The sequence below is a fragment of the Necator americanus genome, chromosome IV (assembly GCF_031761385.1).
Source record: "Necator americanus strain Aroian chromosome IV, whole genome shotgun sequence".
Taxonomy (NCBI): domain Eukaryota; kingdom Metazoa; phylum Nematoda; class Chromadorea; order Rhabditida; family Ancylostomatidae; genus Necator; species Necator americanus.
Window position 1 is genome coordinate 22187265 of NC_087374.1, and position 17525 is coordinate 22204789.

The 17525-nt window shown below is 39.1% G+C and overlaps 1 protein-coding gene across 8 annotated transcripts in view; it reads right to left on the reverse strand.

The window, feature by feature from the left end:
• The window catches only part of RB195_002332 (uncharacterized protein), a gene marked incomplete at both ends in the record, with an annotated part of 51539 nt that extends 34250 nt beyond the window's left edge, over positions 1–17289 (reverse strand). For 6 of the 8 annotated variants that reach the window (XM_064199546.1, XM_064199547.1, XM_064199548.1 and 3 more), the window contains 8 exons: positions 544–627; positions 690–815; positions 953–1033; positions 2182–2331; positions 2564–2700; positions 3772–3842; positions 4033–4173; positions 6526–6557. In XM_064199546.1, the coding sequence (XP_064055423.1) occupies positions 544–627; positions 690–815; positions 953–1033; positions 2182–2331; positions 2564–2700; positions 3772–3842; positions 4033–4173; positions 6526–6557 (822 nt within the window). Of the gene's footprint in view, positions 1–543; positions 628–689; positions 816–952; positions 1034–2181; positions 2332–2563; positions 2701–3771; positions 3843–4032; positions 4174–6525; positions 6558–17254 lie in introns of those variants that run through there. The other 2 variants (XM_064199544.1, XM_064199541.1) reach the window with 2 other exon arrangements.
• Positions 17290–17525: the final 236 nt, after the last annotated feature.

Genomic DNA, 17525 nt, shown 5'->3' on the forward strand with positions numbered 1-17525 from the left:
TCGTTAGTCCTTCTTCCTTGAATACGGTCACCTACAGCTATGTTCGTCCGTGCGACCGCCTCGCCAGCAACTCGGGCATCGCTCCACGAATCTGAGGTGGTACGGATTTCAGGTGGAGTATTCGTATACGGCATAGTAGATTATGAGGAGAAGAGTGATTCCGTCCATTTCTTGGTAATTGGCGTAAAAAACGGCCCCGAAGATGCGGCGTGTGCACACGGCTGGCGCGCTCCCATTGGATTCGTTGTAGAAAATGGCGCGCAGGAACGCTCGAAGCTGTATCTTCCGGGCCGTTTTTAACGGCAGTTAGGAAGAAATGGACGGAATCAGCCCTCTCTCCTTAATCTACGATCCCGTACACGAATGCTCCACCTGAAATCCGTACCACTCCAGATTCGTGAGGTGATGTTTTCAAGCAAGCAAGCTGTCACTTGTGAGAAAATAACAGCTACCGTTGTTCATAAGCATGTACGTTTGAAAAACGTCCGTTTGTCTGCGTTTTCATGTCTCGTCGGTCCCTTCAAGAATACCGTATCCGCTCACCGATTTCACAATATCCGGCTGGTTCTCGTTGAATAGTAGAAACATGTACACTTGCCATTCTGTGCACTCGTTCAAACAGTTCACCTAATAAAAACATTTTAATGCACACAAGTGCGGCTCGTTCTGCAAAGACTGCAGTGTGTTACTTCAGCTGCTGTCGAGTGATCCTTGAGAAGACAGTGGCTCAGGTGAAGCTGATGTTTCACGTGTCCCGCCGAAGGCTGATTATTTACTGAGTACGGTATCAAAGAAATCTTGTTGCCAGCTGCGACCTGAAATTTCATATGTTCAGGAAAATCCAGCATTTCCTCGCAAGATTCGAAAAGAAATGAAGTGTAGGAAAGTTCACAAAGAACTTCTTGTATGAGGAAATAAAAACTGTATTCTTTCTGAATTCTTCAAAACGTACGCTGTCTCCTATAACGTAATGTTTATAAGCTGGTTCAATGATAAACCAGCTTCCTTCATTGCCAGCTCGATCAAGATAGACCTAAAGCAAAAATCTTCCGGAGGAAAGTCTTGAGAATAAAAAGACAGGATAAAAAGAAAAGTAAACTAAATAGTTATAAAAGCGGAATATTAACATTTTTAACATAAAATTTTGGGTTTCACAACAAACAATTTAAAAAAGCCGACACGTAGGGGTGAAGCGTGTCTGTTGTTTGGTTGATTTGAGTCGATGTCGGTTTATAGAAGAATGAAAGGAGCTTTTATCGAAGGGCGTAAAAGGTAATGAAATCGTTTGCCGGCGCAGTGTGGTACGAAGAAGTTTCAGTGGTTATAAAAGGTGTATTGTTTGGCACAATGTCGACAATGTCTAAAAGTTATGGTGCTACGAATCCGGCGGGGTTTTGATAACTATCCTTAAAGATAGGAAGTAATACTACTACTTCTTTGCCCTAGGCTGCTGTATCATTGTAAGCTACGTGCGTTAATCACTTGCGTTCGTTACGTTCATATGCGAAAGTAGAAAAGAAACACTTTTCAAATGGTAGTTCACTGCTAGGTCACCTAGTCTCCCGTTTCTAAAAGTGTATGATCCACCGGTGGATCACGCAACCGCCTAGTGAAAGTCGAATCTTAGACGTAATCAAACTCCAGCGACTCCAAGCTGAGCCCACATGAAGAGGATGACAGTTTGATAGAGCCCGACCATGCAAAATCTGTTCAGACGGATGGGAATTCGGTAAATACTACGTACAAATCGAAAAAAGACTATGCAAACCCGAAAAGAGTGTTAAAATCACGAGAATACGTGACAATAACTGGAATCCGGAAATTCGAGTCCATCATCCCCTAGTCCACATTTCTGGGACAGTTCAGTGTCTATAAACGCGCCATTTCAAAGCCTTAACACCTGGAATGGACGAAAATTTGTGGACGAAGGGGTTTCCTTACAGAAATAAATACGTAGATGCGTGTGCTACTACATCAATACAAATAGTTAACAGTTAGTAAATAATTAAAAATTAATCAAATAATTAATCAATTAATTGATGATTAATTACGATACATTCATATATATTAATATATATATATATACATATATAATCAATATAAATAAATAGAAACGGAGATGTTGAGGCAAAGCTGCAGGGATCACGCAGGGACCAATCGATGTCGGTTGTTCAGACCCACCTTCATCGCGTTCCTTTCACATTTTGCTGGTGAATTCTTCTGCACAGTAACGTATTTGTCGGACTTTACATGTAAGAGCTGAACTGTGGTACCATACTGTATAACATTCCCTTGTGTTTTCCGGAATTCTAGCTCATTTTGTTCTTTTTCCTGAAAAGCACCCAGCGCATACGCGATTGCTCGCCATCCTGGTTACACTGATGAATCAAATCAAGTGTTAAATAAACAAGTAAAGAGAAAATTAGAAGTTCTCCTTCAGATTATTCCATATAAGATCTTCGATCAAGTGGCACATGGAATATTTCCAGTTTATTTACTCATTTCACTCGTCTTTCGAACTGTGCATAGCTACAAATAGAACTCCGTGACCAAAATTACGTACCTTTTCTGCAGCTATGCGTAGTTTATTCATCATATCGTCATCAAATGTGGATTCACCGCTGAGGAATCGCTTTTGTTCTGTCCAGAATTGTTTTTGTGCAGCATATCTATTCACTGGACAGACTTTGAACAAACAATCTGAAAAATTCACGAGAATTTTCGATCAGGATTCGATTTGATAGGATCGAGTGCTTATTAGGGAAGTGCAGCAGGCTAAAATATAAATTGACTTTATAAGGAATAGAGGGGAATACAAGAGATTACAGCGCTATGCTAGCAAACCTTAGTAAGATAGAATTAGTTCTATGTAGACGTCCTCTCTTGTTTTAAGGGATTTTGAAGTGAAATGAAGGTTTTGTGTGGGAAAAATGTGGATGAAACTGAGTTGTAGGTGTTCTGGCAAAAGAAAAGCCCGAATTCATACAAGAATCCATTTTCTGTGTATTTGTTCGTGGATTTTTTCATGCCAACCGTAATTTAGTAATTTTCCTCTGAGGTGATCGTATGTCGACTTGGAAATAAGAAAACATATGGTGCAAACCTTCTGCTCCGATATTGACACAATATTGGTTTCGTTTTTTGGGCATCTAATGCGAAATAAAGTAAGAAATAAACTCCCAGTAGTATCACGTTAGCCGTGCGACGAAATCCACCGCAACAAAAGCAGAAGCTAGTTGAAGTGCGGTTGGCAGAGCGAATGGATTAATCTTAGTAAAATAGGTCAACATATCTACGCATGAAAAAGCTAAGAGAGAAAATTTGAAATGTTCGAAGAGATGACGTTGAACTTTTGAGTCAGCAAGGATTCACTGGAAAAACACTTTCGAATCAAACGTTTGCAATGATCTCAGTTTGTATAAAAACAAAAAATTCTTGAAGTTATGAGAAAAGAATTGGGAAGGAAGTGTATGGGAAATAATGGAGAAAGAAAACAATTCAAAAGAAGAGCGTTAGAGTATTAGTGAGAAGAGGTGGCAAATGACAAGAAGCGCCATAGAGACTGGCGGGAGAAGATGCTCAGCAGGACCCGAGCGAATCCTAATTATTGCTTGGATCAAGATCTCATCTACGGAAGCAGAAGCAAAATGCAAAAATTTTTTGCAAGTAGAAATCTTGCTATATATTATCGGCTACAACACAATTTGAAACCACGCGGAACTTTTGGGATAAGTGAAACTACCGACTAAAAACGGAGGAGAAATGGCAGACCTCGAAACTTCTTCGGAGGACTCTCTGGCCGACCATCTCGCAATTCTACTATACATCGATCGTCGACCAATCTGAAAAGACGGAAAATTGCGAATCATACGCAATTCAGGGGCCAACTTGTGTCTTTTTTCGGACATTAACTGTAAACAGAATGCAATTCTTTCAAAACAATCTTTAGATAAAGAGGATGTTACGGAAAACTAAATCCTCCTTTATTCTTGGGAAAAGATAACAAAACAACGGGAAATGAGTCCTACGTACCCTAATGTGCTCAGAAATCCCCGCAGATCAACATTTTCCTCAGTGTAGAGCGAAATTATGTCGCCAAAGTGTAATAAGGACGTGTTACCACTGTCCATACTCACACCCATCGAAGTTCTACGCAAAAATGGAAACGACATGCTGAAATAGACGTTCTCAATTGATAAGAAGAGAAAGCTTCAAAAGAAAAATGTTCAGGAGAAAGTATTGGGAAAAGTACGTAAGTGGGCTCAGGTTTCTCTTCACTTCATTGGGTGTTCTGCTTTCTCGTTACTAGTTGCTCTCCAGCCGAAATATATGAAAATTAAAGATGTGTTGAGGAAATTTTATTCCCAGTGTCGAGATATTGGTACTGAAAATCTCCTATACGGTCGTGGATTTTACACAATTATATTGTCTTTCGGCGGATGTCCGTATTATTCCAAAGTGAAGAGAAATGTGTATGAGAGATTGTCATATACATAAAAAATATAACAAAGAAGACATTTCGAAGAAGAGTTGTAATTCACAAGACGCGAAATTTTGAACCTAGGATTTTTACGCTGTTTTCTGCTGAATTACGGACAACTCGTAATCATCACCCCAGCGCTACGATTTCAACTTCCTGCTAATTTTTTCTGCAAATTTGTGCAGTTATGCTACGGCAGTAGTGAGTGGTAAGTTGCTAATTTGTTCTGTAGCATTTAAACTTTGGATCACTTCCAAAAGATCCAGATTTATGCTAATAACAAGAAATAACTAATAATAAATGGTAATAAGCAATAAATTCTTATTTCATATTAATTTAACCTTAATTTAATTTAATTCTTATTCAATTCTTATTTCGACTTTACAATGAATATTGATTTAGTATTGAATAATATACTTCGTTTGTTTGATCTCCATCAAAAAGATAAAAATATATTAAAAAATGCTGGCAAACTTGAATAAGCCACAAAGGAAAGTAGTAAAGAAATAAGTACGGGGCACAAACATATACGTAGATATCGAAGATTGGCGCAGTCGTATTAAAAATATTACTGTTGTATCAATATATCGAAACAGCAGTCAAAATATTAGGGTTATTCATAACTTCCTTCGATATGTCGTATTGGTATCCTAAGGGCTTTTCATGGCTCTACAGTGAAAAAGAAAAACGACGCTGATGGCTGGGTGGGCAGATACGTGGAATTTGGAAAAGGCAGACAAGCAAAGGAACAAGTGCTGATCTTAGAGAACAGAAACAGTGAAACAGCGTGGATTGGAAGTGATAAGTAACAGGAGAAACAAAGGAAAGGAAAGGAGATAATGAAGAGCACAAGATGTATGAAAAGGAAAAAAGGAATATTGAACGCTGGTTTCAAGCACGGTACGGGCAAACGACAAGTCTTTCATGCTGCAGGTAGAAGAACGAACAAAAGATCTGCAAAGCAGTGCGAATGTTATGTAAATAGTTAGAAGATAGAAAGTCAAATACATATGGAAGGAGAGTATAAATTGAATGGATGCATGCACGACAAGGATGTATGAAAAGAGGAAGTGTACTGTGTAAATGATCAGCGAACATATTAAAATATGTACGGTAGGTACAGTTAAGGAGAGAATTTAGAAAAAGCGATAAGAAGAACAAAAACAAAAACAGGGAATCTAAGTGCTCATTGAAAAATAAGGTTGAATACAAGGATTAAGTATACAGGTGCAGATGCGTCGTAGGTCAGAAATACTCGGTCTTCTGAACACCTTGCTATTTTATGCACAAGTGAGCACTGTGCAGGTAAACCGTGCAGTGTTGTGCATAAAACAACAAATTTTGTGGAGACCGTAACTATTAGGGGAGAGAAACAAACATTGACGAAAAAACAAAAGTAGAAAAAAGATAGAAAACAAAAAAAAGTAAACACGTGTAGGGGCAATAACTAGCAAAGCAAGCAACATTATAAAGAATGAAAAGAAGAAATTTTTACATTCGAAAAAGTTCCAGAGATGTACTACCATACCACATATACTGCAAAAATACGAACGATAGAACCTATATTTGTCCTGGCGTCCGCAACGCGCATTTAGTTGGGGCGCAGCAGGTGGGAGAGCTCGATTTACAGCAAACGCGTCGCGGGTGAAGGAGCAAATTTAGGTACTAGCGACTGCGTATACGCAGAAAATGATCAGCTGGCGCGTAATTATAATCAACAAACAATACACTGCTATAAGTTAGAAAGCAGTAACTTCCCTTCTACTGTAGCTCTTCATATCCGCTCTCAACCATGTACGTAAATGACGAACAAGGCCATGGAATAAGAGCTAGGTCAGACAATGAATTTTCCGAACGAGATCAAAGACATTAAGAGAAAGACAAACATTCAAACCAGAAAAGTAAGTAAATAACGAAAAGAAGGACAACTGTGAATCGACGAAGGAGTCAACTAAACCGATGGAAAAATGGATTTAGGCAGATACGTAGGCAACTGACAGAGACAAGTGAAAAAATAACAAATACAATAACAACTTTATTCCTACCATGCTCGAACCTTTCGCCGCCACAGCTCCATGAACACGAAATCAAAGCATTGACACCACGTTTCTTCCTATGTGTCAGAACGAGCGACCTTAACGCATGGTTTCGCAAAATGGGCGTGGCCGCACTTTTAAGAATATTTCTCCAGCATTTTCAAAATTCAAAGACTTTGGAGATGTCAAGAGCCCGGTAAAGCGCGTGTGAAGAGTGGCAGTTTTTGACTGGAGCAATTCTTGGAGTTCAGGAAAACTGCAGATAAAGGATAAGGTCACACAGTTGACGATGTCATCGTAGATAAGAAAAACTACCGCGACACTGAAAAGACGCTAGCATTCACAATTTCGAACATTTCATTTTTTGCAGGATTTATTACAATTTTAGCTCAAGTCGAAGTTGGTGAACTCTAGATGAGATCAAAAGTTGAATGTGTGGGATTAAAAATTGTGTGCGGATTACGGTAGCGAATGTGGAAGCATACTAATGTTGTTTTGAATATTTTCGGCGCGGAAAAATGCACTAGCTATTTCCACCCAGAAAATGATGTCACTTTATCCGATCGATCTATCGATGACTCGGGGAATTTTGAACCAAAAAAAAACTGAACGGATAATAGAAGCAGTGTGATGTTTTCATGTTGTATTCAACGCCATAGCTCTTTCCTGGAAATGAGCCTCGAAAACATGAAAAGATAGTGATGAATTATAGTAAATGGGAAAGTGATAACGGTTCTTTTCAATCAAAAAAGAGGAAAAGAGGAAGCTTCACTGAAGCGCAATATTTATGAAAGAAAAGACGGAAATGAATACTGTAGATCCTTCTTTTCCATTCCAGAATATATGTATATATTGTATATATGTGTGTATGTATATGTATATGTATGTGTGTATGTATATATTATAATATGTATATATGTAGTATATATTATATGTATATATTATAGTATATGTGTATATATAACATTTTTGATTTTGAAAAGAAAAATCCACTATTAGGGAAACGTTGGATGTTGGGGAATGTACAGCCTCTTGAAAAAATCTCTCTAGATGGAAATCTAATCATAAATAGTCTCTTCTACAAAAATGGCCTTCTTTAAAAGGGAGCGCGTGCTACTTCGATTAACTTCAGAAGAATGTTAAAAATGTAAGACCGTCAGTGAACATCAATTGAATAAAAATTATCAACAACTATGGTATAGAAATAAAAGTACAATACAGTAATTGGATAGTAAAAAGGTGAGATAAACATAAAAAATCTCTACAAATTTCCCGGGAATTCTCCCTCCAACAAATTAATGGAAATGAATTGTTACGAGGCTACGAGAGATCATTCTGACCCAATGATTCGATATCAATCTTGGCAAAAGACACAAAAAAGAGTCACACGTGAGTTCTATGCATGTAACGAAGCATAATAATTCTCCAAACTGATCTGAATTAATTAATCGTAATGTTAAAGCAGAAAACCCCTATTTTGTTTTCGTGAGAGCCAAGAAAAATTAACAAGGTCTTGCAAGAAATAGTCAATCATATGTGGAAAAAATCCTCGGATCACCACGACTCTGCTTAGAACTTGAAACAAAGAAAAATTTCTTGAAATTCCAAGAATTTCCAGAAGGCAAAATGTCGGCTATTGTTGCAGCGGCGTTGAGTCACAGATGTATCGTGCGAATCATCAACAATTCACAGAATTTGCTATGTGAACGACATTGTATTGATCTAACTTACGTGCTAGCTCACATCGATCAATAATGTCTCCTTCAATCGATCAATACTTGGACCTTAACGAGAAATGGTAAATGTTAAGAGTAGGGCTACGAAGAGAAAAACTCGGAACAGTGCCGTGAAAACGCTTCGACAGGTTCAAAAACTTGAAGTAAGACATATATGTGAGAGCAGATTGTGGCGAGACTACCGCAGCACAATGCACAAATCCTGAGATGCTCAGTGATATGCTTGTCAAGAGTCGAAACAGATCATGATCTTAGAATAAACAGGTTGCAAACAATTGTAGTGTTTATTTCATTACCAGCAGTTGACAGAAAAATCGTAGGCGGCGAGCTGTCCTCTCCAAATTCTCGATAGCTAATATTTTGAAGGACGTTGAGGTACGAATGATAGGCTCATAGATAGTGTGATTGGAATAGAATGGGATTGTATGAGCACAAACGGAGCTACCATAATGGATCCTCAAAGATATTATGATGCTACGGAGATGTAAAAAAGTAAGTAGCCACTCAGAAAGGGGGAGTTCTGAAGAATAAAGTTCGAAGGTATTGGAATTGTCGAGAAAAGTCCGTATGGTTAATGTTCCAAAAATGGCACATAATATGGATAGTGGTAAGTCAAAATGAGAACTCCAAATTATGGCTGCTGATTTCTCCCTCCATCCTCACAAAAAAAAACCATAAAATATAGGGATAGTTGAGTAAAAACTACTTTTTTTTAAACAGATGGCGCGACAACCTGAGACTACTAGAAATCTCTCATTAGTTTCTCCTAAAAGTGAAGGATAAGTACAGTACATGTGAACTACAGTAGTATAGATGTTCAAGTGCAAAAGTACAGCAACGATGTTGGCAAACATCTGCTGTAATGTCCACCGGAGGGTATTGGAAGAATCGATAACTATCATTATCATGGGTATGCGCTGAAAGTGTCCTGAGTTTGCAACAAAACAAGCTATTATTCGAGCTTTTACTACACTGACTCCCCCAATAGAGATTACGGTGGTTACAGTAGGAGTTTCAGTCCGTTTAGGACTGAAAATCCAATAATTTGACGTATGAAAAGAGGTAAAATACCTCACAGTGGCAAGAAAAGGCAGTTCAAGTGAAGCAATCGACTGATCAGTTGAGAAGGAGGTGTTTTTGCGCCGAATGTCTAATGAAAAAAATCCAAAAGGACAACTGCCACAAGACCTACATACATGTATTTGTGCGATCGATTGATATGCGATATGAAATCAGGCCGAATGATTGATAATCGTAGCACAATCATACGTGGAGCGGCGGGCACTAACTAGTTAAGGTTCGAAACCAGTACCGACTATGTACCTCAAATCTTGCATGGAACTCAACATTAAAGTTTGCATACCACTCGACGCGGTTCTACAACAGTTTTTTTAGTAGCAGAAATAGTAGGAGATTTTCTTCTAAAACCTTTTTTTCCAACGTAACAACATCTGTGCCCCATTTCACATTCGTTTACAGTTCAAAACTTTCGGGAATATTGTTGAGAAGTAGACAGATCTAGAAAATTCCTGTGGATGCTAGCTGAATTTCCGGAGATACATTTTTTGCCAAAAAAAGTCGTTTTAACCGTTCCAACGTTTTCTTTTCAAAGATCGACAATGACCATCGATTAACTGAAATCAATCGTCTTTTTTTCATACCGTAACGTGCCGGTCTTTACGCCGCATGTGTCACTATAGATTTGAGACAGACACCATGAAACACGACAAACTACAACACCACGGATGTTTGGTGAATAGCAAGAGATCGATGAAGATCAATCGCTGACAATTCCACAATTCTGAAGTGTGTACTTTCGCTCATGTAACTCATGAATAGTTGAAAAGCTGTTGATGTAGTAAGGAGAAGTTCTTGAAATAATGTGGCAAAAAAGGAAGGAAAATGAAAGCGAGTACAAGTGCTAACCAGAAGAAAGTTCAAGAAGTTCACGTTTTGACTCTCGAGGAAAAGGCGCAAAAATCTGCCAGATCATATTTCACATGAAAGTTAGAATTAGTCGCCTTCAAAGGAAGTCGGAAAAAGTATAACCATACTGTAATGGACAGATTCCGTATATTTTTAAGGCATGTCTTTATAAGTTATTCAGCTATTTCCGCTCTTCCCGCATTTTTCTTACTTTTATCTCCTTGTAAGTGTTCGTTCGCGTTGTATCTGACTCGTATAGGATTTTCTGAACACATCTTTCTGAAAGGCTAGAGCGATGCAGCTCTTTTACTCAACTTTACTTATTAGAGATGTAGACATTACTACGAATATTTTTCGGTAGTAGGAGTTGGAAACTATCACTGTGTTGATATCTTTGTAGACTAAAGTGTTACGAATAGATGGATAATTAGATGAATGAATGAATGAACGAATGGACGAACGTATGAATGAATAAACGAATGGATGAGTGAACGATGTAGGTCAATAAGAGAGTTGAATGAGTCCATGTAAAATAAAAAAGGTGAATGATTAGTTTGTTTAACGGATGAGAGTATCGAATGACTGAACGAATCGAGTCTCTCTATTCTACGTGATTTGTGGTCGTGATATTTCGAATGACTAAGTCACTTAGTTACTCATTCGTTCGTTTATTCGTGTGCTGCTTACGAAGAAAAAGAATAATCAATACTGCAAAATACTGATTGTCAAATGTGATCACTTCGCGTCAACCCGCTGATAAGCGCCTTTAAAGTGTCGGAAAGCACGAAAATGATGCAAAAACGCATTAGTGGTCTGCAAAGTCCAAGGATTACCGTTTGCTGAGTCATACACAATTCCAAGAAACCAGAAGAAAAACATGAACAAGAGGAAGAAATTGGAAAAAGAAAAGAAGTGAAAGAACTATTCAATGAGCTATGCATCTATGTACAGTTAAACAAATCTGCGTTGAATCCCCACACAATTTGGTAGAGTTTTGGGGTCGGAACTATCGCAGCAGTGTTATGCTTATTGACCATATGGCCAAATATTGTGCTGGAAAAAAACGATCTATAGAACTTCATTGTTGAATTGAAAGTGTGAGGAATGTTGAAGGGATTTTACCAAATTTTCTTTGCTAACAGTCGCCAAATTGGTGCTGTGCTGCCATTATACTCATATTATTATATATTATACGAAATTCGATCTTTAGCTATTCAATTTAGATCATTTTTTCAGTATATAAAGGAGAAGAGAATGTTACAGATGTCACCTGCGCTACATATTTCCGATAACATGATTATATTCTAGAAAAAACGTACAATTTTAGTCATTCCCATAATCAGAATCATTATTATTCGACCTCACCTGCGAAGTAAAAAATGCAGAAACACATAGTAATTTAGACAGAATGAAATAGAAATATAAAAAGTATGACTGCACATGACGCAGACAAAATTTTAAAAAATAGAAAACTCAGGGGAAAATATTGTAAATATGTACAAAGACAAACAAAAAGATGCCTTAGATTTGAAAAAATAAAAGAATTTCCTTTTTAAATAGAGTAAATAAAGGCGGTCTGATTAGGTTCAAGAGACCGGTCGAGATGATCAGTGAGGTGAATGTCGTGAGATCATCACTACGCACGTCACGAGAGCTTTGCAAACACAGTTGTATTACAAGCGTCAACATGATCTTAGAGATCACTTGAGCCACACCCATCTTGGGGACAAAACCGGAACTTAGACCACATCCATTTTGAATAAATCAATTAGATGAGCTTGCACAAAATATAGGAACACTTTTATGGGCCTCGATGAGTAACCGCTTATCTAGGAATGGCATCTATGATTCGTGATGTGTTTCTGGTTAGTTCTTCAGTTCGGTTCCTTGTTTTCGTGTGAAAATGATTGCAAACAGGTGACTAGTGAAAGTACATTTTCCTTCGAAGAGGTGGTTGGCTACAGAAAATACAATATACTTACTACAACATACCTGCAAATACGTACTTATACATGCGGATTACTTATGTCCATATACTTGACAGACAATCATATTTCTCACTTCTTGAATTTCTTATTTTTACGATTGTTTTTACATTGAAGGCAAGACCCACAAATCTAGGGTGGTACGGGTTTCAGGCAGGTAATGCCTATACGGGATCGTAGATTGTGGGGAAGAGGGTGATTCCGTTCATCTGTCCCTGTATCAGTGTGAACAGACGACGCCGGAACGCTGTTTCTTACGACGACTTCGGCTGCAGTGCGCAATCATTGCACTCCGCCTCCCGCCTGCCATTCGTCGGTATGGGTTTTCGACGAATCGCAGGCGGAACGGCGCAAGGGTGGCGCGCTGCAATTGAGGTCGTCGTAAGAAACAGCATTCTGGCGTGGTAATTTACACTGGTACAAGGAGAGATGAACGGAATCACCCTCTTCCCCACAATCTACGACCCTTCATAAGTATTGCCCGCCTGAAACCCGTACCAGCCTAGATTTGTGGGGTGATGTCTTTAAAGCTGTTTACCAACGTGTCTTTATGCGAGTTTTCCGGAAAGGCCATTCTTCTTCTACTTTTTAAAGTAGGAGGGTGAAATAATTGATTCCGAAATATTGGGCTCTGAAAATCAGCATTACCCTCAAAAAAAATTATACAGGTAAGAAAGTAGTGGCTGAATTGATCCATCAATAAGAAAATGAATTGTTAAAATAAAAAATTGAAGAAAATTGAAGGATAGAAAGTAGAGAGTGAGGGACAAAATTATTGGTCTGAAACATTAGTTATAAAAAATCCTCGTATGCACTTACATCTGCCATGAACTCGAGGTGACGCGAGAATGGTGTAAACTCCTGTGGTGAGTTAAAATGACTTTCATTCCTCGTCAATGTTCGATAACTACTTGTGGAGTTTTGTGTGAACTTATTTTATGTGCCACAAGTAAACATCGTAGCTCTCTCTCAATCCATAATTATTCCCATAATTTTCCCATGGGTTGATGCTCCCAAATAATCTTACCACCACAGTCAGTCATATGGAGCAAGTTTCCATAGCAAATCCGATAATGAGAATTTCCTTTTCTTCTGCCTCCAAGTCTGGATGATATCCATGGCAGTATCTATCTAGTGACGCATATTTTTCTTGCTAGAGAAATCCAATAAAAAAAGATGGTCGATGTGAATGTGCGCGGAATACCTTAACGGAGTGGAGAAATTCATAAGCTGCCCGAAAAGCTAGCAACAGTCTTCTCTTGCTTTTTTGTACCGGATTCTCCAAGGACAGAAAGGAATCGGCGCAGAAACTACTGGATCTGCAGCCAGAAGTAGAGTTTAGAAACTCCCCTAAGGTATAATAATGGATAATAATTATACCCCCGAATACTTAGGCTTAGGTGCATTATAATTGAATGACGAAAAAGAATTGACTGCTATATTTCCCATTTTAACCATTTGTCCACAAATACGGTAGACAAAAGAGAGAAATTTCCAGAATTTCAATTAGAGAATGCTAGGTTTCCAGACTACACATTCCCAATTGCATCATCGATTTCGCGAAAAACAAGAGAACGTTAGCGAAACCAGACGATCACGCTGCTGAGCGGAAAAAAGCGGCGGAATCAAAGATCGATTTATCGATCAGGGAACGTGAAGTCATCACTTGCTACGCATATTATCAACTCGCGTTATCGGAGCGCGACTATCGACACGACGTTTTGTCGCACGTGTACACATTTTTTCAGCGGTGAGTTCATACATGTGCGGGATGATCGTTGGCGGCATTGTTGCCGCTTTGTTGGTGCTGTATTTGCTCGACAAATAACGATTTTTGTCCCGTACGTACGGCACTTCCATAAGGGGCGTGGCCCTGATTGATTGATAGTGCGAGGATAATATTCCGGAAAGTAGCAGGAGTGCCTATACGGTCCTATGGAATCAGCTGATCTGCCGCTAAAGGCGTGGCCAGAGGAGATTCCTACATATTTCGCATATTTCGCACTTTCCAGAGCAGCAAATACGGTCAGAATACCAGTAACTCGTGGTTGTGTACGCGTTCGGATTAAAGATACCCGCAAAAAAAAAAACTGAAATTACTTCTACCATTTCAGCAGATTTTAGTAGACTGATCTGCTCATATTCTTCAAATCGCATATCCAGGAAAATCCTAGATCCTTTTGGATGAACGAAATGCAATTTTTCTCCAATGAAACGTAGAAATAAAGAATGACCTACTCGTTTTCCTAAAATTTCGACGTCACACTCGTATGTTGACAGACTCAAACGTTATATAATATTTTGACTTTGATGACGATAGCGAAAATTTTTTTTAAAGCAAATTTTACAGTGAGTACAAAAGTTACAAACAAAAGATGGAATCACAGTACAACACTGTGATTCCATCTTTTGTTTGTTTTCCATGGGTTCAATATTTCTCAGCAGGATTTGTTAGAAGGTCCACTTTTGTAGATTTTCTGTCTGTTATAGATTGTAAGATTCGATAAATGGAGATCAGATTACGATAAGAGGTAAGCATGTCAGTAGTTTAGAAGGATTTGTCCAAGACAACGCCGATAAAAATAAATAAGGTCGATAGTTAATTGAAACAACCAAAAGATCAATATCAGTGAAACTTCAAAAAAGAAAAAAACGTAGGAAAAGATAGAATCACGAAAAAGAAAAAGAGAACTTGCCATTGACAGAAACCAACGACTTAAAATATCGACCAGTATCGATTAGTGAACAAAGCAATTCATGCCTGAGGTAAGACGTTCGTGATTACTACCTTCTCGTCATAATTCCTAAGGCCACGCCCACAACTGGCCACTTGGAATCTTTGGCGCGTTGTTGCAGGATGCCGCGTAGAGATCAGACAGGGCGATACGCAGCGGGGAGAGCGGGTGGGGAGGGGTAAGGGAGGGTGGGGAGGGGGTTGGTGATACCAAAACCTAACCTGAGGGATCTTAAATTCGTAGCCTTCGGCTGGTTTCACAGAGTAATTTTCTAGTGAGATCTGGAAGCTTGCCAATAATCTGTTGCAGCGATCTCGCACAAAGCGATATTTCTTTCCAATCATTCTCTGCTCGTTCTCTTGCGATTCAAGTACAGTATCTTCTTGAAATGAGTTGTCCTCCTCTTCCTATACAAAACCCACGATTGTTGGAGCAGGTGCAAAAGATTATCGTAGAGTGGCAGCGACAATCGGATTACGTAAGTGGGGATGGATTTTTGGAGTTTTTTGAGGGCTGAAAAAATGGGTTGCTTCCTAAACGGAGGGGTTATTTTAGAGAAAATGTTAATAAATTTGAATTTAAATGTATGAAAAAGTAGTTTCTCTTGAGAATAGGGAAGTTCCAATATTATCATTGTGATTTCGAATAGGAAGAAATGAGAAAAAGTGAGTATATGGTTGAGCACCATTGTGATTTCAAAAAAGTGGCTTTTATCCTGGAACAACATGACAGTAATATGTAGATATCGTATTCAACAAATGAAAATCAGGAACAAATTCCCTTGGATAGAGTACTCCTAGCATCCAGATAAATCCTGCGAGTCTTTCCTTCCGCTTATCTATGCCTCCACTCACGCCAAACTCTATGACCCGCACTCTGTCTGTGTGGTAAACAAAATAAAAGAGAAAGCTAGTTAGCTAGGGTGTCGTTGTGCGTAGGTTAAAGGCATCACCCCACGAATCTGAAGTGGTACGGATTTCCGGTGGAGTACTCCTATACGGGGTCGTAGAGTATGGGGAGCAGGGTGATTCCGTCCATTTCTTCCTAATTGACGTAGGAAAAGGCCCGGAAGATACGGCTTCGAGCGTTCCGGCGCACTATTTTCTACAAGGAGTTCGATTGGGTGGTTTTAGCGGCTTTCTACTATCCCGTATAAGATACTCCCCGATCACCACTAGGTCCAGCCCTGTGCGGCGCCGCATCTTCCGGGTGGTTTTTCATTGCAGGATTAGGAAATTACCGTAAAAAGGCGGAAGAAGGCATTGTTGGCGAAGAAATGGACGGAATCACTCCCTTTCCATAATCTACTATCCCGTATAAGAATACTCCACCTGAAATCTGCACCACCTCAGAGTCGTGGGGTGATGCCTTTAAACCACAAGGACTGCCTCGCCCCATGTTACGTCTAACCACAGTAACAGCTTGGTCAGGCCACTTGATCTCTGTATACTCGATTATTGTGTTGAGAGATGGAAATTTCGACCACAGGTAGTAATGATATACGTTTAGTTGAAAAATCATTGAGGAAAATTTGATAATCGATAGGCGTCCTGCAACTTCGTTTCCATTCCCGCCGCCGAACATCGTGGAAGATAGTGAAGATTTAATGTGAAGTGAAGAGCCTAATTTAGAAATTTCTGGAAGATTCTGTTTGAAATTATGGAAAATGAGTGTGTGCCACAGGAAATAGCTGATAAACCCGAGAAGTCTCGAGAATTTTGTTTGAAATTCATAAGGAATTCTTACTGAGTTGCAGGAATTGTCAACATCCTAGGATTACAGTAATCGAGAATACATTTTGTGGTTGTGGATCTCTGATGAATAATTTCTCGGTGCGTTTCCTGGTACAAATGACATTGTTTCTCGTTTTCCACCCAAGGCGCTAACAGAGCAGGAGGAATTTAGCAGGAAAAGTGATGCCTTGAATACCTGTGCGAGTTCAGAATACTATGCAAAGTGCAAAAATACTCTCTTGATTTTCCTGTGAAAGAGCGAAATTCGGGAAGTTCTTACGACCTTTGAGTATTTAAAGCTCAAAACTGTGAACAGACATAAGGAACAATAATAGAGAATGGATAAGAAAAATATAAGCATAGCAAAACTGGGCACAACGAGGTACTGAAGAGACGTGAAATTATAACCAGGAAAATCTTCCAAAAATCGGGGGAATTTTTTAGGCAAAGGAGGCCCTCACAAGCAGCCTTGAAACGTACCTCAGTTTACTACCTAAAAAAATACGCAGTTATCCTAGAAAATTGTGGAATTATCAACAATATCATATTCTCAGAGAAATTTGGGGACTATATCTGTTTAGGCTAAAGTGGTTGCGACATAGCATCGGTAATGATGGTCCCACCTTGAATATGCTGAGCGTGGTCTGTTAACAAACATCGTTGGAACTGTCAGCGGTGACGCTCCGCGGTGAAGGCGACAGAATTGCGAAATTCGGTGCGAATTCCTACACCTGTGGTGGCTTGATGTACTTTTACATCAGCTATTTATGCACACTCTGTTCATATCGATCGATAATGATATGCGACTTGCGATTCTGACGCACTCGCTACGATTTCGCGAACATCCTATCCTAGATGTGTGATGTGGGATTTTCTGACAGTTCCACTATTGTT